The 21,864-nt window shown below is 40.3% G+C and overlaps 1 protein-coding gene across 1 annotated transcript in view; it reads right to left on the reverse strand.

The window, feature by feature from the left end:
- LOC122789871 (adhesion G-protein coupled receptor G4-like) overlaps positions 1 to 21,864 on the reverse strand; it is a 464,784-nt gene that overhangs the window by 130,554 nt on the left and 312,366 nt on the right. Inside the window, exon 7 of the mRNA XM_044057305.1 lies at positions 19,890 to 19,981. Within this exon, the coding sequence (XP_043913240.1) occupies positions 19,890 to 19,981 (92 nt within the window). The remainder of the gene's footprint in view (positions 1 to 19,889; positions 19,982 to 21,864) is intronic.

Here is a 21,864-nt window from a genome sequence, read left to right on the forward strand (position 1 = left end):
TGCCACCAACCTGGAAGTGTGGGTATCTTTGACGAATATTGATACTCCCCCTCCTTTTGTGGTTCAGTCCAAGTTTTGGGGCCGAAAAGCATGGTATGAGGTATAACCTGGTAGTGCTGGGGTGCTCTCGGAAGCCTTGAACCAGGTTTCTGTTACTGCACAGATATCGATGTTCTCCATGCTAAGGAGAGTTTCGAGTGCGTGCATCTTGAGGTTTAACTTCTGGGGTTGGGTAGCATTACTCTTAGTTTCTTATCCCTTGTGATACCTATGGAGGTGGGTTTGTCTTTTGATCCTCACCTAAAAAAAGGCACTATGGGGGTAGCAAGAGCCTTTGCCAATATCTGAAAGCCCAGGGGTGACAGGTGCAAGCCGTCCCTAGCGAAGCATCGTGGCTTGTCGAGCATGTCATCCCAGGCTGACAGGCATTGAATCCCCTTTGAATGACACCAATACTTAAGCCAATTGTTGAAATTGATCATCTTGTCTTCATATTGTGGCATCATTCTTGGTGAGGGTAAGATGCTACTCAAGGTCAGGGTCATACCGGCTTGGGCTACATGCTCAGAGAGCTCCTCTGTGTCTCTTTTCATGTAGTCCAGGGAGGTATGTCTCAGGTCATTCACACCAGCATGGACAATGACTGAGTCATATTTGTACTTGCCTTGGAGTGACCTGAGTGCTTGTGTTATGTGGCGGATCCTAGCGCCCGACAGGCAGCTCACCATGACCTTCTCCTTGTTCAGCCTGGTGGGCGGGACGTCAGTGTGCCTGACGATAGTCACCTATTACAAGTGTATCAGGTGTGTTGTTTAGCCTTAAGGGCTGTGACTGTTCGGCACACTGGCTTTGTGAGCTATGTGTTGCTTGTGTTTTGTTTTGGGGTAGCGGTTGCTTGGGTGTCTGCTTTGGAGGTCTCTGCTGTTTAGGCAGATTTTTATTTAGAGCCTCTGAGTATGTTTTTGTGTGTTTGTGTTTGGTTTGCTGTCATGGTAGGTCTATGTGAGACTGGAATTGTAGTGAGTGTGGTTTCCTTCTCCTCCTGACTGGTTTCGCCAGTGCTGATTTGAGAGAGCTTAGCCTCCAGTATGGCTATATGGTTGGATCTCTCACATGTGTTGGAATTTGTTGGGAGGAGGAGAGGGTTGTCTGTGTACATGAGGCAGTTGTAACATTGCCTCAAGATTCCCAGATTCACCAGTTGGACCAGAGAGGAGATTGACAACTGACCTTTGGACATGCTAGAATAGTGTTGGGAATTCCTTTATAATTGAAAAAAGGGCCAATGGGGAACAAGGTACTCAAGGGGAGTTTGTGAGGGTGTAGTGCTTTTAATTTTTTAGTGCTGACTTATATAATTGCTTTAGTGAGCAAGTGCCAGGTAACTTAAATGCAATGTGTTACAGGTAACTTAAATGCAAAAATGACAAACAGTAACTTTCAAGTGAAACAAGGAAATAAGTACAGTAAGCAATGCAGATATCGCTAGGGATCCACAGAAGCGCTGAAAAGCCGCGTTTTGTGATGGCTGGTGGCTGTGTTCCATGAAAGATAAGCAGGCTTGGAGTGGATTTCTCTGGGATGAAGTTGGCTCTAAATTTATTTGCCAGTATGTTGGCAGTATCCACTGGATCTGACTAGTTAGTACAATTATGAATAAGCTCAGAACAATATTGGGTCTTATTTTTTGACATAAATAATGATTTGTGGTTGTCTTAGCTTCTGTAGCTAGTCTGCGTTCATGGGATGCCTTTATTTTTCTTAAGAATTTTTTTTTTAATTTTCTTAACTACCTGTTTAATTTTCTTCTTAATTTGGTGTCATTTGTTTTTCTAAGTTGCTTTAGGACCTTCTTCATTTTATTATGTAGTTTAATACTTGAGTACCACCACGCTGGTTTGTTTTTAGACCTCCCCATTTGTTTTGATCTAGCTGGGTTTTCCAATTTAATACAGTGTCCAGGCACAAATGATGTTTTTTGCATAACTCTCTTTGTAGTATCAACATTACAGATAATACCGTTATACTGAAAATTAGAGAGTTCTTCATAGAATTGTAGGAGATTTGTGTATTTGAAGTCCTTTCTGTAAAATCTGATTCTATTGATTTGGATATTCTGATGGAGAAAGTTACTAGGTTGCAGTCTGACTTGACCAGTGAGGGGGATACCTTGGGAGTGGTACATATAGGTGCTAAGTTTAAGACCAGGTCTTCACATTCCATTCTGTAGTAGGTCCTTTGACAATCTTGTCCAGGGATTTTTCTTTAGTAAACTGTATGAATTTGTATGTATATCCTACATTGGCAGTATAGGTCACCCAGTTAATCAGCGGGTAGTTCAAATTACCAAGGATAACAGCATTTCTATCCATGAGGTGTTCATCAAAAATATTTATTATTATATAATATTATTTAGGAATGTTGTATGATTCTCTGGAAACAGAGAGGACACTCTAGCATGCTATGAACTGATAGCTGATCTTTAACATGATTTGAATCTTAATAAGCTTAGCTTGAGTTACTCTGTATCTGTTTTGAGGTAAAGTGGTCTCTAACAAATACGTACAGTATACACCACCACAGTTCTCTTTGGGTCTAAGCTAGCAGTAAGCAAAGAACTCAGATACTGAGGGTTTCTGTAACATCACATACATAATGTGCTCCAAATTCAAGAGGGTCTCAAGGGTGTTTACTGTATTTGTGACATGCATAGACAGCTCAGTCATGTCTCTTTGTTCATATTCCACAGGGTTCTTATCAACCGGTTGTTTACCCTAACATATTTCACCACTGTGCCATACTCAGACTTGTCTGGTTTGAGGGTCCTAAAGGTCCCAGTAGCATTAGCAATCATGATTCCCGAGGGACAGCTCACCATCACACTGCTTTCGTCCACCCTCATGATTGTGCAATCTGTATGTCTAACTATGGAGCCATCGGTTACTAGTACATTTCTAGTTCTTTGGTCTAATTGGTCTAGGTTGTGCTATTTCCTGGTGACTTCAGTTATGGTATCTCTAAACAATTATATGGTGTTTACTTTATGCTGGGCCTTGTACCCACCAGTCCATTGTGGTTTAGGCAAGGATTTTTTATTGCCTCAGCATATCATAATTTAGTATGGGTAGAGCATGGTGTGGGTATGTGATAATCACAGGAAGTGTTTGAGTGTGGCTACACATTTAGCTCCTTGCTGCTTTTCACACTTACCATCTGATATTACCAGGTCTCCTTATATTTTTGCTGTTTTATAGTGGTGTACTCCTGTCTTAGTATTTGTACTACTTTACTTGTACATTATTTTGCTAGGGCTGTGGTCTTATAGAAAACATATGTTTTGTATTAGACCACTCAGTAAATTATACTGTTAAGCCTTTTGTGTCTTCTTCCTTATTACTGTACGTGTGTGTGTGTGTGTGTGTGTGTGTGTGTGTGTGTGTGTGCACGCGCGCGCATGCACGCAAGCCAGCATGCACTTGTGTAACTGGTGATGCAGCATTGTGTTTGTGCATTCCTTTGATAGCCTATGTCTTACTGAAACATGGCTTAAACCCACAACACAGAACAATGAAATCACCCCACCTGGATACAATATACTGAGACTAGACCGCAAAACCAAAAAAGGTGGGGAGTAGCCATTCTTTATAAGTTACGGCTACACATCACTTCTTTCAATGTTCAGCTCCCTACTGACAGTAATGATGAAATCCTTTCTGCTAAACTTCAAATAAACACCTTTAAATCCATCTATTTAATTTGCTCCTACCTTCCTCCTGGAAACAACATTAATACTCTTGAAAATTTACTTAACTGGCTCTCTACCTACCTACCACAAGAAACAAATAGTGCTGGGTGACTTCAGTATAGACTGGACTACTTGTAGCTCACCCAAGCCTACTACCCATATTAACCTATACCAATTTTCCCAAACAATTACCTGCCCCACTAGAAACAATAAACCTAACAACAAAGAAAGTGCCCTAGACTGGATCCTAGTTAACAATCGCCCTTCTATATATAAAGCAGGTACTCTTCCTGATGACCTCAGTGACCATTCGCTGAACTATGTCATCAGACAAAGACTCAATATCCCCAACTCTAATTTCTTTAGAACTACTCGATCCAATAAAAATTTTAACCTAGAGTGCTTCCAGGCTGAACTTAAAGCATGTGACTGGTCACCACTGAAACACCTCCAACTAGAGGAAGCAGTGTCATACTTTAATAGTAAATTCTTACGAATTCTAGACTACCATGCCCCCATACGCACTATCAGAATTAGGACTAAATCTGCTCCATGGCTTACAAATGAAACCAAATTGAAAATTTCACATAGAAAAAAAATCTGGGCCAAATGGAGATCTTCTAAAAACCCAACAGATCATCTAGAATTTAAACTGAGAAATGCTGCTAAAAGATCTATAATGACTGACAAAAAAAAAATTCTACTTTCAACTCCAGCAGACCCACAAACATAAACCACAAAAATTCTGGTTAGGAATAAACAAACTCTTACACCCAGGTCACACCAAAACACCAACCCCATCAGATACCACCAGTAACAATCCTAAGCATATTTCCAATGCCTTTAATACCCTCTTTACTGAGGCTATCCAATCACTAGCAAACTCTCTAGCCCTGTTAAACCAAGTCTGTCATCCACCTCAATTAGTTTACTACCATCATTCCACCTACAGCCAGTTCCTACATCCCTCATTAGCACCCTTCTCCTAAAACTAAAGCCATGCACCCCTTAAGCAGACCTCCTACCAGCCGAATACTTGCAAAAAACAGCCAAAGTTGTAGCCTATCCCATTTCCATCCTAATAAATAGAACAATTTCTGAAGGAGCTATCTCATCTATCTGGAAAATCTCCCATATTATCCCTTTACATAAGGGTGGGAACTCCACTGGACTTTCTAACTTTCGACCAATTGCTTTACTCTCTCTCTTAGCAAAAATAATGAAAAAATGTATCCAACAACTACTCGACCACCTTCTCCAAAATAATTTACTAGCTAGCTTTCAGCATGGATTTAGGCCATTCCATAGTACCATCTCTGCCCCTTTATCCTTTTCTGACTGCATCAACAAAAATAATAACAACACTCTATCTTCTGCACTTTTCATTGACCTCTCAAAAGCTTTTGATATGGTCAACCATCAGCTTCTTATTGATCTACTTAAATCTCTCTCTCTTGATACGCTTGCACTAAAATGGTTCTATTCCTTCCTGGAGAACGGTCAACAAGCTGTGCTGTGGGATAACACACTATCCACAACTCTTCCTGTCTCCCTCGGTGTCCCTCGGGGCTCTATTTTGGGCCCCCTCCTATTCGCAATTTTTATTAATGACCTCAACTTAATGATTCCTCAAGCTACCTGCATACAGTATGCAGATGATTCAACATTAATATGCTCTGCTACTTCATTATCAGAACTCCAATCCCTCAGCCAAAAGGTACTGAACATTGTCAAAGACTGGTTCCTACAGCTCTGCCTACACCTGAACCCCCAGAAAACAAATTATTGCTCTTTAATCCTACAAAAAAGTCCACACAAAAATAGACTTCACAGTGTTATCCAGTAATGGCACTGCTATATCTCCTGACCCAACTACCAAACTCTTAGGAGTAACAATTGATAACAGTCTGACCTTTGACACACACATAACACAATAAAATCAGTGAACAGAAAGCTAGGCTCACTTTATAGGATTAAATCCTTCCTCACTCCTACAGCTAGAACTACTGTTGCCCACACCTATCTTACCTCTTCTATGCCTCTCCAATTTATACTAATCTTTCCAAAAGCAACCTCAACAAACATACAGACACTTACAACAACATTGTCAGATTTGCCACAAGTTCCCCATTTAGAACCCACCATTGCCACAATCTAAAGTAACTGGGTTGGCTGGAACTCCATAATCAACTTCTCTTTTACCAACTTACTATCACTCACAAGATTCTCTACCTTCCTAGTAACACACCTATACTCACTAGCCTGGTTACCCCCTACATAAATCTATCTACCCTACGCTCAGCAAATAAACTGCAAGTATCAATACACAAGTCCTACAATAAGGCTGGGGACTCTCTTTTCCAACACCGTGGGGAAAACTTGGAACCTGCTCCAAAGAGTACTTTTGTATCTTTCCTCTATACCACTCTTCAAGAAGCAACTCAAAGAATACCTTAAAAATAAGTGGCTATGTCCATGCACCAACCCAGATTAATCACTTCCTTCCTTCATACTTATTCTAAACTTATCTCACTGCTGCTTTGTTATGCACTCCTTCCTTTTAACCTCTGAATGTATTTGCTATCAGCTAATAAAGTTAGGTACTAGCTTAGAGTATCGTACAAGGTACTATAGTAGTTTGTCCTTTCTTAGCAAGCTCACTATAGTATAGTATGTATTTGTCTATACCTGTTGTATATATTTTTTCACCATTTGTCTTTTAAAACTTTTGTTGATTTATTGATGTTTAGCTATCATCTAAATAACTTGTATTGCCTAGCCTTAAAAATGTACTGTATCTATATTTCTAGTAACTGTTAGTGGAGCTTTTCTCTCCGGGCCTCTACTGAAAATAGACATGTATCCAGTTGGACAAGCCTGGTCAACAAATGTAAAATAAATAAATGTAATCAGAAAATGGCATATTCTTCCATGCATTCTGCATTATCACTTGCACAGACATTTAGAAGGACCAGCCCATGTGTTGACCCCTGTGGTACCCCAGAAATTGCCATACTTTAATCTGAGCTATTTCAGTTAACTGCTTCACTCTGCACACACATTTAAGTCAGTCTTCTCTCAAGTTACTTGCCGGAGGGAGGGGGTTCACAATTTTATTTTTAATTTTACATCCTTTGTACGCCACCTAATCAAATATATACTGGTAAATGAAAAGAGGAATTAATAAATGTGCATGTAGCACTGCAATTACGTTCAAAACTGAGTAAAAAAAAAAAATCTGTTAATCTCTTTTCTGACATGAACTTTAAGTACCTTTTAGCCCTGTTAAGAGCTGGTCTCACTCTAGGGCAGAAACAGCCACAAAATACAAGTGTAAGAAGATAAAATATCTTTAAAAGCTGTAAAAACAGTTCAGGCAGCCACATTTTGTGTGTCTGTGTGTGTGCGTGAGCCAGCATGCACTTGTGTAACTGGTGAGGCAGCATTGTGTTTTACAGCTTTTAAAGCTGTAAAACACTTTCTCCTTCTACACTTTTTTCTCTAAGTAGTAGTACATTGGCATTGTTAAAGCTCTATGTACTACTAGGAATTATGATCAGCACTGCCAGATTAAATATATCTTGAGCCTGAGCTGTTTTCAGACCTAGGCCCCCCCCTTCCACACTTGTTTATTTATGACCATGCATAAATGTGTGATTTCTTTTGGATTAACCATGCTAACTATTTTAAAATATATTGCCTGAAAAGGAAACCCTTATTTGAGTGATTTAAATTGAGTTAGTATGGAACATTTTCCAGCAGGAAATGAAATAACATTTACCAATCATTAATAAAAGAATTACCATTTCATAGCCCTTCAACTATAAAAGATGACTCAAGTCTCTTTCATTATAATCCAGCTATGTAGACAAGGGCAAGATGAGGGATAAAGGGCAATAATTACTAATGTCTGGCAATTTTTGTCTTAATATTAAGATTATATGGATATTATGCCATCTTTGAGTCATAGTTTGAATGACAAATGCCTAAAATGTCAAGGCAGTAATCTGCTTAATTCAAGCTGGTCTATACAGCCCTATTTTAAGTAAGTAAAAAAAATAAACCATGTGTGAAGGCTGCCAACCCAGCTAGCTGGAATTTTGTAAATGTTGTTTATGAATAGTAAAATGGTTTGTATGCTTGTCTTACAAATGTAAGAAAACTATATGTTATGTTAAACTGTATGTTATGTGCTGAGCTTCAAGAATGTAACCACAGTGTACCCTACTGGAAAAGAACAGAGTTAACTTGAAAACTCTAAGAAAATAAGTGAATTGTTTGCAGTGGTGTTTCTCAACTAAGAGACAATGTCTGCAGCTAGACATTCTTTCTATTGACTGGAAACAGAAATAATTACAGGTTTCAAAGGTAAAAGTGTGCAACTGTTTTATGACTTCCAGTTCCAGGCAAACTTCTAAAAGAGCCTGAGAACTAAAGGCAGAGGTGACAAAGAATGATGTAATCCGAGATAAGCCATCAGAAATATTTGATAGTTATTTAAGAACTATTTCAGAGAGTGAGTCTGTGCATTTTGCATCTTGTCTTGGATCTAGAAAACTCCTCTCACAAGCACTTCTGACCTGCTAATAGTAAGTACTAGATTACGGTGATTTCTCTGAGATAGATTGGAATATAGCAAGATAAGTTTAGATGTTTTCTGTATTTATGTGAGACAGTCGTGCATTGTGTTAAAATATATCCTGTGATTCTGAACTCTGTCACCATGTAAAGTTATTGAGTATTGTCTTGTGCTTTTTTTATTTATTATTAAATATATTTAAACCTTTTAATTGTGGCTGGTTTGTTTAGAGATATTTAGGCTCTTAAAGTACTTGCATATGTATTTAGTGACACTGTACAGGCCACTCTTAAATAGCCTTAGTCTTGGTCACACCGTTTGGATAACAGTAACATTACACAGTGGAATGGGTCACCCTTTTTAAGGGTCTTATAGTAGCTGATAAGTAGTGGTTGGTGGCAGGGATTTCTACTTTATAGTCTGGGCAGAAGGGGGCATAGCTAGTGAACCTGTGCCAGCCTTCCCCAGGAGTGTGTGTGTTTGTATATAACTCTAATCTCTCTCTGAGTGTGTGAGTGTGTGTGTGTGTGTGTGTGTGTGTGTGTGTGTGTGTGTGTGTGTGTGTGTGTGTGTGTGTGTCACTACTTGGGCAAGGACATGAAGCACTGGTTGGACAGAGAAGGTCCTGGATGCTTTGGCTTGACCACTCACCTGAGATCTTAACCCAATAGTTGTGCCAGTGTGGAGTCTTATTGGGGATCTGGAGACAGAGGGAGAAACCAGCCCCAGACTGACTGTGATCTCTTTGTGCTCTTAAGGCAAATTGTACTTTACTGTGTGTTTACTTGTCTTCCTTCCAATATGCATGTCCCTCACTGGTGTTAGTGGTGAGGATTGAGGCTCCTTGATTACTTGGCCAGTGAAGGGGCATCACATATTAATTGTTTGGCAGTGGTGGGATAGCCACATCACATATTAATTGGCTTGTAGTGGTGGTGATATTGAATTCCTATAGCTTATGTATGGTTCATAGGTTAGTACTAAACTAACTGCCCGTGTGAGCCATTTTAAGCCTAGCCAATTATTCCTTGTGAGACTCAAACCCTGCACCTTGTGTTTTTAAGCCAAACACCTTAACCATTAAGCCACCCTCCCAACCCCTGGTGGTCACTGAAAGTATTTTTGTACTCTAAATCAGCCACACAGCGAACATTCAGAGTTCATATCACAATTGTTTTATTTTTTTGCTAGCTTAGTAAGTCATGGAGAGCAGGCAAGCATGTCAGCAGAGGAGTATGGCAAGTTGAAAAGGAGCCAGTTGGCTGAGATGTGTCAGGCTCAAGGACTGGTGCATGCTAACCTGACTAAAGCAGACATGATTGCAGCTTTAGTCACTGCTGCATCAGAGAATAGCAACCAGGAGGACAGTCAGACTGGCCATGGAGATGTACAACTCTCAGAAAAGGGACAGCTCATCCTTTCCACAGAGGACTTAAAAATCTGTACAGAATTGGAAATACAGCAACAGAGAGACCGAGACATATAGAGACTGAGGAAAATGAAAAACTGCGACACCTAGAAGCTGAGAAGGAGAGGCAAAGGCAACATAAAAAGGAGATGCTGACTCTTTGCCAGGGTCATGGAGGTAATGGGGAAGAGAGTAACCAAACCCCAGAAGCAACAAAGGTCAGTAAGTTTCTTCCAAAATTTACAGAGGGGGATAATTTTGATAGTTTCATTCATCTGTTTGAGGGGGTATGTAAACTGTATGATGTTGACCAAGGGCTTTGGATACTGTTACTGACCCCCTTACTTCATGGTAAAGCTGTAACTGTTCTTCCCAATCTGTCTGATAATGACTGCTTAAATTATAATGTAAAGAATTGTTTGCTAGAAATTTTTAAGTTAATACCTGAAGCTTATAGTAAAATGTTTTGTGAGCATATACACAAGGCAGATGAAGGTGTGTGTGAAATAAGTTGCTGAACTAAGCACTTATTTTCATAGGTGGGCGAGTAGATGTCAGGTCACCACTTTTGAAGGGCTGGCAGAGCTTTTGGTGAGGGAACAAGCCTTTAGCACTTTGTCTGAGGACATGAGAATCTGGTTTGCTGATAGATGATGTGCAAGTGTAGATGAGTTGGGGAAGAGGGGAGACCTATACCTAGCAAGCAGGGCATCACTGCACAGGAAAGGGGCTCCCGGTGCTGCTCATGGGTCTAAAGGAACCCATGATGGGCAGCCCAGACTGCCCCAACAGAATCCACCAGTAGCAGGGGAAGCCACTAGTCCCAGGTACATGTCCAGTACCTTGGGTTAAATGTTTTAAATGCAACCAGTGGGGCCATGTAGCATACAGATATCCACCGAGGCAACGTGGGGAACAAAAGGTGGGAGAGCCAGTAAGTGGGGATGACAAAATGCCAACAGTAGGTTGTCTTGAAACAACAATGGTACCAAGCTATCATCCTGCAGATGTCCTGATAGGGAATGATTTTGGCAATGCACTACCATGTGTTCATGCAGTTAGTCTAGCTTTGGAGACAAGCATGTGGGTCTGGTACACTAGGGGAGACCCAGACAGACTGCACACTTGCATCTAGGACTGGTGAGGTGGTTACTTCAGAGAGGAAGCTACCCTGTAGCAGTGAGACTGAAGGTGAGCCACAGCTGCTTGTGGGTACTGATGTTCCCTTGGACAGAGTGGCTGCAAGGGCAGAGATGAATTGTAGTACCCAGGATGACAGTGAGGCACCTCTGTCCGGGGATACCAGACTTCCTGTGGAAGGGGAACTGGGAAGGGTTAGAGAGTTGAGACAGGCTCAGCTCTCAGACACCACATTACAAGGCCTGAGGGAGGTAGCTAGTGAGGCACCTGATTCTCAAGGGAAGGGGGAATCTGTATACTGGGACAAAGGTTTACTGTATAGAGTGTGGACCCCTGAGGGAGGGCTAGAGTGTGAGAAAACACAGCAGTTGGTAGTGCCCAGAGCCTATTATCTGGCACTTCTAGCCATAGCCCATGATATTCCCTTTGCAGGTGATATGGTCATAAAACATACCAAGAGGTGTATTATGCAGAACTTCTATTGGCCTGGGATTTCCAGAGATGTAACACAGTACTGCAGGACCTGTGAGCAGTGCCAAAAGGTAGGCAAGGCAGGAGACAAGATGAAAGCTCCCTTGATACCTTTGCCTGTGATTGAGGAGCCAGTTCAGAGGGTAGCTGTGGATATTGTGGGGCCTCCGAGTACCCCAAGTTCCACAGGGAAAAAGTATATCCCAGTGGTGGTAGATTATGCTAACAGATACCCTGAGACAGTGGCTCTCTGTCCTCCATTGAGGCAGAAAATGTGGCAAATGCTTTGTTAGAGATTTGCAGCAGGGTAGGTTTCCCAAAAGAAATACTGACTGACAGAGGTGCCAATTTCATGTCAGACCTGCTGACTTGTCTGTGGAAGTACTGTGGGGTGAAGCTCCTAAAGACCACCCCCAGACTAATGGTCTTGTTGAGAGGTTAGACTCTACACTCAAGATGATGCTACAGGCATTTGCAAACCAGTTTAAGAGGGAGTGGGACAAATATTTCCCCATCTGTTGTATTGCTTACAGAGAGGTTCCCCAGGAATCCACAGGTTTTTCACTGTTTGAGTTGTATGGGCATAGGGTGAGGGGACCTCTAGATTTAATTTGAGATGAGTGGGAGGGTGAGTGTGAATCCCACAAGGTATGTTGTGGCATACATCCTAAACCTCAGGACAAGGCTCAGGGAACTCATGAGCTGGCCGAGGAGAACCATGCAGATGCCCAACAGCAGAAAAAGGTCTGGTATGACAAGAATGCTTGAGTTAGTGAGTATGCTGTAGGGCAGCAGGTAATGTTTCTATTTCCTGTCAGGCACAACAAGCTACAGGCAGCTTGGGAGGGACCCTACAAGGTAGTAAAGAAGGTCAGTAATGTTAACTACATGGTGGAACTGCTAGGCAAGAGGCAGGGACACAAGTTGTACCATGTTAACATGATGAAACCTTACCATGATAGGGAGGACCTTGTGCTGAGTATTTGCAGTGGATTGCAGGAGGAGTCTGAGGGAGATCTGGTGAATTATCTCCTCAGTGAGGCTTGGACTGACACCTCAGTGGAAGGGGTAGTAATGTCCCAGCAGCTATCCCCTACCCAGGCTCAAGAAATCTCTGCAGGATTTACAGGAGTTTTTGGGACATGCTCAATAGGAAACCTGGGTGCACCCACCTGGTGCAGCACCATGTGGATGCAGGACCCCAAAGGCCTATTAAGCAGGCCCCTTATAGGGTGCCTGAGAGAGTCAGACAGACTCTGAGGGAGGAGATGCATGAAATGTTGGAACTATGGGTAAATCAGGAGTCCAGCAGTCTTTGGTCCTCCCCAGTGGTGCTGATACCAAAGAAAGATGGCAGCAGCAGGTTCTGTGTGGACTACAGGAAATTTATAGTCAGAGTGTCAGATGCTTACCCCATGCCCAGGACAGATGAAGCCCTAGAGCAGCTGGGTGGGGCTAAGTATCTTACCACCATTGATCTTACCAAGGGTTATTGGCAGGTTCTCTTGACTCCCCAGTGCTAAAGAGATGTCAGCCTTTTTGACTCCTTTTGGCTTGTATGAGTTAAAAAAGATACCCTTTGGGATGAAGAATGTCCCAGCGACTTTCCAGAGGCTGGTAGATCATATCCTAGCATGAGCAGGAGGGTTTGCCCTTGCTTATTTAGATGATATTCTCATCTACAGCCATTCCTGCCAAGAGCACCTTCACCATGTCAGGGAAGGTGCTGGGCAGACTACAGAGGACAGGGTTGACCATTAACTCCAGCAAATGTCAGGTGAGTATGGCAGAGGTCTCCTACCTAGAACATATAGTGGGGAGTGGTAAGATCAGGCCAGAGCCCGCCAAAGTTGACGCCATTTAGGCATGGCCTCCACCTGTTACCAAAAAGTGGGTGAGGCCATTTCTAGGAAAAGCAGGTTACTACAGAATGTTCATCCATAGTTGTAGTACCATAGCTGCTCCCCTCACAGACCTGACAAGGAAAAATAGGCCAGATAAGTTAGGTGGACCACAGCATGAGAGCAGACATTCCAGAAGCTTAAAGAAGCTTTGGGAGGACCTCCTGAGTTAGCCAGACCTGATTACAGCAAAGAACTTGTGCAAATGTATGCTTCAAACCATAGGTTGGGGGCTGTACTTAGCCAGATTTCTTCAGAGGGAGAACAGCACCCAGTGGTTTAGTTTAGTCATAGGCTCCAACCCAGGGAGGAATGCTATGCAGCTGTAGAAAAGGAATGTCTGTCCATAGTGTGGGCACTGCAGAAACTTCAGGCTTATCTGTGTGGAAGGAAATTCACTGTAGTAACAGACCACAATGCTTTAACATGGCTACATCAAGACAGCCAGCAAAATGCCAAGTTACTAAGGTGGAGCCTATGGTTGCAAGCATATGATACACAGTGCAACACCACAGTGGGGTTAGCAATGCCGACGCAGATGGGCTCTCAAGACAGGGGAATGGGTTAAGGTATTCCCAGATAAGCTCAACCCTCTCAATCAATGTTTCTCAAGGGTCACTTGAAAAACTAGCTTGAGTTCTTGTGGAGGGGGGAATTGTGATGGCTGCTAGCCCAGCTAGCAGGAATTTTGTAAATAATTATTTGTGAATAGTAATATGGTTTGTATGCTTGTCTTACAAATGTAAGAACATTATATGTTACATTAAACTGTATGTTCTGTGCTAAGCTTCAAGATGTTACTACAGTATACCCTACTGGAAGAAGAACAGAGTTAACTTGCAAACTCTAAGAAAATAAGTGAATTGTTTATGATGGTGTTGACCTCAGCTAGGAGACAGAATGTCTGCAGCTAGAAATTCTTTCTGTTGTCTGGAAACATAAATAATTACAAGTTTCAAAGGTAAAATTGTGTAACTGTTTTATCACTTCCAGTTCCAGGTAAAGTTCTAAAATAAGTATTTTTGACACAGAGGTGCTAAATTTTAAGTTCTGCTAGCTTGAGAACTAAAGGCAGAGGTGATAAATAATGATGTCATCTGAGATAACCCAGTAGAAATGTTCAATAGTAATTTAAGAACTGTCTCAGTGAGTCTGTGCATTTTGTATCTTGTCTTGGATCTAGAAACATCCTCTCACCAGTACTTCTGCCTTGTTATTAAGTACTAGATTACAGTGATTTTCTTAGAAATAGGAATATAGCAAGATCAGTTTAGATGTTTTCTGTATTTGTGACTATCCTGCAGTGTTTTAAAATATGTACTGTGATTCTGAACTTTGTCACTGTGTTGAGTTGTTATTGTATTGTGCTTTTATTATTTATTATTAAATATATTTAAACCTTTTAATTGTGGCTGGTTTATTTAGAGATATTTAGGCACTTACAGTACTTGCATAGGTATTTGGTCTTGGTCACACTTAACATTTGGATAACAGTAACATTATACAGTGGAATTGGTCAGCCTTTGCAAGGGCCTTATAGTAGCTGATAATAATGGTTGATGGCAGTGATGTCTACCTTATAGTCTGGGCAGAAGGGGGCATAGCTAGTGAACCTGTGCCAGCCTTCCCCAGGAGTGTCTGTGTGTTTGTATATAAAACAAATCTCAAAGTGTGTGTTTGTATCAGCTACTTGGGCAGGGACATGAAGTACTGGTTGGATACAGAGAGTGCAGGAGGTTTTGGCTTGACCACATGGCTGAGATCTTAACCCTATAGCTGTGACAGTGGGGAGTCTTATTGGGGATCTGGAGAGAGAGAGGGAGAAACCAGCCCCAGACTGACTGTGATCTGTGTGTGCACTTGTCATCCTCCCAATGTGAACGTCACTCACTGGTGTTAGTGGTGAGGATTGAGGCTGCTTGATTACTGGGCCAACGCAGGAGCATCACACAGTGCAGAACTGTTAAAAGGTATGTAGTCACTGTCTACCACTCCAGTCAGTGTTATATACAGTACAAATGTAACACAAAGCAACATTTCTGCAAACAAGTTGCACGCAAAAACTTCATTTCATGCTATTTGTAACACAACACTTCATATTATATCTCATTAACACTGCCTAGCTTCATATAAAAAATCAGCCAAACAGGTAGGCAGATGGGTCACACTGTTGTTCATTTTGCTTTGAAAGGACTGATGGCAAATACTGGGGAGATCATTAGTTAGGAACTCAAATTAAGTGAAAGATCTTCATTTAGTAATGACTCTTTAGTTTAATTTAACTCTGCAATATGGGGGAAAACTAATAATCAGCAATAGATTGGTAGGATGTTTTGTCAACTGGGTAGACCCTAGAAATGCAGATGCCATCATCTCAGTTTAGCTCAGGCTTCAGATGGGGAATCTCAGTTTGGAGGTTATATGAAGAGCAGGACATCAAGCTGATAGTGAATAAAACAGAGTTAACAAAATGCTAAGGTATATGGAGACTTGGAGTTAGAGGGAAAGTATACAGCACAAGGATATTACACAATGGATAAGAAAAGGAAATTTGCAATGTAACTACATACTGCACTAATTATGACACATTGTAAGTTGTAAAGAAAGGACAGTAGAAAAAGGCAAGCATGGAAACTAGTTGAAGACAATCTATAGTGAACGGCAGGAACTATTACTTAGTGGGAATTGTGGCAAGTTCTTGTAACTTGTAGTCAGAGGAATAGTAAAAAAGATGGCAAAGTGAGGGTTGGCAACGCAGTTGCACAGGCCTACCTGCAACACTTATGCTGGCCTTAAAGCTCACAGATATTTAATTTTTTACATGATTAAGTTATACAGAAGCTTAAATAGCCAGCAGAAAAACAAGTTCCTATTAATTTTTATAAAGTTTATGTGAATGGATTTGGAGTGCTTTGTACAATTGCAATAGCCTTGCAAGCAGACAAGAATAAAAAGTACACAGGAAAGAAATGAAAATATGAAGGTGAAATGATCAAATCATAAATATATAAGTATTTTTAAGTTAATAAATACAGAGGCGCAATGAACTGCATGTAATTAAACAATAGGATTGCAAGCTTTAGAGAGACACTTGTTTTTCACAGAGAATGATTCTTCTATAAACATCTGCAAAAAGAAAAACAAAGAGTTGCTGATTGAGACTCTGTAATAAATCCTAGGACATACTTAAAAGCTTATGACTTAGTGGACAAAATTAAATACCCAGGTAGGCTTCTTGGTCACGATTGGACGTCTGTGCAGAGGCTTACAAAGCAATGTTAGGAAGGAAACAGAGAGCCCGAAAACAGAAGATGCAGGACAAGACAAGGCCCTTATTAGTTTTGTTATAGATACTCAAGATGGACAAATGTGTGAACTGAGGATAAGGGTTTAACTTTCCTGACTAAAGTGACTCAGAGAAAAACTACAGTTTAGTATTAACTGAATTAGAAATGAAGAGCAGCTTTGAGGTAGCTGTAAAATCAGGACATGATTATTTTTCTGTTGATAATTAGCTTAATTCGTGAGAGGTGCCCGGAGCTGTTAGCGGCATGATCACAGCTGTAGAATAGGTGATGTTCAACTATTGTGAAGTCGTGGTGAGATTGCTGCATCAGTGTTACTGGTTATCTGGAAAAAATGCCTACTAGTCCTCAGAGTTCAGGCTGTATTACTGACCATTTAAGCAACTGTATATCAGAAAGCAGCCGAAACTGTTTACACTGTGTGTGTGTGTGGATTGTGTGTGTGTGTGTGTGTGTGTGTGTGTGTGTGTGTAGATTTTGTGTGTGTGTGTGCGTGTGTGTGTGCGTGTGTGTGTGTGTGTGTGCGTGTGTGTGTGTGTGTGTGTGTGTGTGTGTGTGTGTGTGGATTGTGTGCGTGTGTGGATGTGTGTTAGGAACTGTCGCAAGGAGATGGTATTACCTCCGTGGTACCATTTCTGAAAGATATCTTAGAAAGTGTAGGGAAATAATATCCTCTACTTAGATGAAATGCACCAACTGAATGGAGGGCTTGCCTAGAGTAGCAACTGATGTAACTACAGCTCTGGCAGTCTGTATATCCAGATTTTGACAAGGCTTGTGTGGAATCTGAGGAACAATGGGAAAGAGAAGGGGGGTGAGCTGATCCAAAAACGTTTTTCAATCAAAACCTGGGCCACAAGGTAAAAACAGGTGCATTCACAGATATAGCACATAGACACTGTGGAAACGTATATGTTCAGTAATACTGTACAAAGTAAAGGTAATGACATAGACATACAAGTCTAGTTATATATGTATCGTGTACATGTGTAATGAACATGGAAGCCTTTAGCCATTTATGTATTAATATGTTTAATCTGAGAGCAGGCCTGAGTAGACTTTTGAGACAAGTAGGATCAGCAGGAAGACTATTTATAAATAAATAGAAAAGAGGGGGCCCGATTGACAGACTCCTGTAATCAGTGTTCAGGTAGAGAAGAAGTTGCTGCCTCAGGATCTACCTCTTCACGTCCAAAAATGTCCAATATATTCATTCACTGTAGTATGCTGTATAAAATATAAAATAACTGGTTGCAGAATTGTGCCACTAATAATCATGGTAAAATATAGCTTTTCTGTCTAGTTCCTTAATGCATAGGATTACAGGTATGCGGTGGTAATGTGCTTTTTCTAGACCTACCTTTCATTCTCTCAGCTTCCATTTATTTATTTATTTATTTATTTGCTTTTGTTTACCAAGAAATTATGACTGGGCTTAAAATACCCTTTTCAGTAAAGGCCTGGTAAGGAAAGCTCCACATACATAAAACAGGAAAAGATAGTAGTACACTTACAATTTAGTTAAACAGACACTTGATTTTTTTTTATGTTAGTACAGAGAAACAAAATTCAAAGTGGCTTACATTAAACATTCAATTAAGTACATTTCTGGAGTAAATGAAAATTCATTTTGTTTGACATGCATGTTAAATCTTATTTAGACACCAATTTAGCTATTATGCTAGCAGTAGTAGCAGGCTTGACTAGTAGAATAGATCCAGATGAGATAAGATAGATAGGTACTGTCAGGTAGAGAAGTAGTTACGTTTGTCTAAAGCTAGTGCTAGTGTTAAGGATTAAAAATGAGGTAGTTTGTAGGGGTTTCAGGCAAGGCAGCTTGGAGCTGTGTGGTTGTTAGTAGTTAGGCTTACTGAGTGTGGATGAGAGATGGTCACAGTTTTGGTGGCACATGGTCACATTTCACTACTGTGTGGCTAAGCAACTCACTTCAATTGAGGGTCCCCTGAAATTAACTCTGAAAGATGCACTTATCTGTAAGGGGTTTGCCTACCAACAATTGAATGAAAGTAGCAAAAACATTGCACATGAGGCAGCAGTGCTATACATGTTTGCAGAATGGACTGGGTAGCAGTGTAATGGAGTTTTTTTGGACCTGCAGATGTGGGTTGCACTTTCACATTTCCCCCGTTCCTGCTGGCTAAAGTTGCTTTGGCAGAATGCTCCATCATTCTGCAGAAAGTTAAAAATCAAGATCAAAGAAATCAGAATTTACCCAAAGAACTTCACCAGCAACCCTTGGAGGAAGGTTTTGTCACTCACTGAGATGCTTCAAATGGACTCAAACTCTTTCTGAAATTTCTCATACCTGTGTATCTTTTTATAATTTTTTATCATTAATGTATAATTCATCATTTCAGGCCTTTGTATATATTGTAAATAGTTATTGTATCATTTTTTTTCTCAATTTGCTTGTTATTTACCGAGACGTTTTGTTTTAAAATGTGTACATGATTATCATTTATAAAATAAAAAATGTATGATTAAAAAAATCATGCATTGTAATTTGGTTTTACAAACTGTGTTACCTACTTAAGCAATTTTTTGTAAACCCTTTGAAGGCTCATCTAATTTTTATGATGCTAAACAATTGTGTGTAATGTGTCAACAGCTTAATAGTAGGTAAATGATAGTAAACATGAGTAAAATCATAATAACCAATAAGCTTAACTAATTCACTTAGTTTTCTGTATGCCTAATCCATCCATCCATTCATCCTCAACCCCTTTTTCCATTTTGCACATGAGGTTGGGGTGTCATTTCTGTAGTGACAATCATCTTGAGCCAAGGTTTACACCACCAGGTGCCTAGCCCTGCCATGGTCATTCATTCACACCATGCACTCGTGCACACACACTCACCTATGGCCAATTTAGAGTGTCCAATCCACCTACTGCATGTTTTTGGAATGTGGGATATCACTTTATTACTTGTCATTAAGACAAATAGACTGCGGTGGTGGTGTTGTGGTAGTGTTGTCCCGTTCGATTCTCAGCTAGGGCGTCTTCTGTGTGGAGGCATACGTGAATGGGGCGTGCCTTCGTTGAAGGTTGTGCGTCAGGGCTGGTAACCCAGTACGTAAAAATCCACTACCAATCATTAGTGGACCGGAGTTCCGCTGTGGCGACCCCTAACCGGGAAAAGCCAAAAGACACAAACAAACTTGTCATTAAGACAAATGGGTAAGGCAAAGCTGCTCCAATTAGCCTGATAATGAAAGTTAAAGCAGTGTGTTACCAAGTAAGCTTTGAAAACTATACATTAATTTACTGATGTACGAGACTTTATATCAAGATTAGAAACAAAAAACAGTTCAACGTACCCATTTTCCAACATAGTCCTTTGCTGTTTCAATGTTAAATGACGAAGGAGTGTGTTCAATTGTAATATTTACTTCAGCGCTATAGAAGGAAGCTGTCAAGTTTGAGAATAAAATATTGTTTTTTTTTTCTGAAGATGCATGTACATATGTAAAATAAACGGTTATTAACTGTCCATAATGCAAAAGTTATTCACTTACCATTATAATATATCTGTAAGTTTATTTTGCTCTCTTCAGCAACCTTTAAGGCTGATGCCACAAGAGATGAGACTACTCTGCAAATAAAGCTTTCTTATGCTGTCTGGAACTCGCATCCTTCCAATAATGCATCACTTTTCTCTAACTCTCAAGTTCTCTTATAGTGCTGAGGACAGTGAAAAGAAAATAGCAAAAGAGAGATCTCCAGAAAAGATGCATTGGGGGGGGGCAGATGGTGATTACGTTACGGAGTGCAGATATATTTTGTTAACACTAGGGGCACATAATGTTGGTCTCTGATTAGAGGTGGTCCTCCTTCAACCTTTAGGACAGTCCCTGGGTAGCCATTGTAAAGAAGTGGTACTCCTACTAAAGAAAATCTGTTTCAGAGGATAAATATGACACACTGACTTTAATTTCCAGTAAAATAGATAAATCTATATTAAACTGAGGTAAATGTAAATGATTTCTACACAATAAACTGCTGCTTTCATTGAAAATGCAGCAGAGTTGGTAAATGGTGGAACTGAATTCTCAGTTGTGCCCACATTTTCATTACTTAAAACTGCCTCATTCTTGAGATGTTACTTCAGTCAAGAGCATGCATTCCCTTATTTGGATTTTTTTATGGATGTACGTGGACACAGGAACCATTCTATATGAACTGAACAACCTTTGACTTTTTGAAGCAGAGAGACTGTTAACCAGTTTATTTATTCCTTGCTTCTAAAGTCTCACTGGTACAAATGTTCAAACCAGGACTAAATTTCCCTATGAGACTGTGCATCTGCTGGTTGCGTTACAAATCAGGTTCCGGTGGTATTAGTGCCAGCAAACTTTTCAGATGTCTGTATTACATCTGTTCATTTATAAAACTAGTTATTGTGTACTTAGTTTTACAAATTCACAGCTGTTTTGCTTATTTAATTTTACAAAATGAATTACTAAATTTTATTTACTTCAAGTAAATAATTCTATTATTCAGTTGTAAACCATCATGACTGCTGTGTTTGAACGGTATATGTCTTGAACTGGTGAAACATAAGAGCTGTCTCCTGTTTTTGAACAGCAACTATTTTAGCCACTTATGGTTGGCTTACTTTAGGATTGGAAAATAATTTAGCAATAGTCTATGTCTAGGTGAGGGTAATACAGGATTTGCTCATGTGGTTTCTTCATGAGGCTGAAGTGTAAGTGATCAACCAAAGCCAGCCATGGGTAAATACTGCATTATCTACACACACTACTGGACTAATACTATTCTAGAATTACATTTTGAAAACAGTTGTCTTACCTTTTCTAAATAAGATCATTGCATATACCATGGTGTAGATAGACTGATAAAGAAGCACTTTACAACGTTCGGCACATTCTCTTAGGTAGGGGAGATTAGTGCACATGCCCTGGGATGGGTCTTTGCTTGTGCAGTACATTTGGTAGAAATGGGTATGCATCCTACTGTTTCTGTAAACATAACTGCAGACTTGTGATGTCCCATCTGTGAGGTGAGTGCATTTTTTTCATTTTTCCTGAAATATATGGCTTGGGGAGTGTGGAAGTGAAATTTACACTTGAGCTTAATTTATTTTTTGTGCTTTGCAGCACTGAGAATATGATGGCTGTAGATATTTGTTTGTAGTAGCTACAGCCACTGATAGTTGTTCTTATTGGTAATACTGGATTTACAATGGACATGCCAATTGCTCTAGTCAGCCAGCATATACATTTTAGAATATTACATTTCATTGTATAATTTTGGTTTTAGTAAGCAAAACAA

The sequence above is a fragment of the Protopterus annectens genome, chromosome 15.part0 (genome assembly GCF_019279795.1).
Source record: "Protopterus annectens isolate FY-2018-M chromosome 15.part0, PAN1.0, whole genome shotgun sequence".
Classification (NCBI taxonomy): Eukaryota; Metazoa; Chordata; order Ceratodontiformes; family Protopteridae; genus Protopterus; species Protopterus annectens.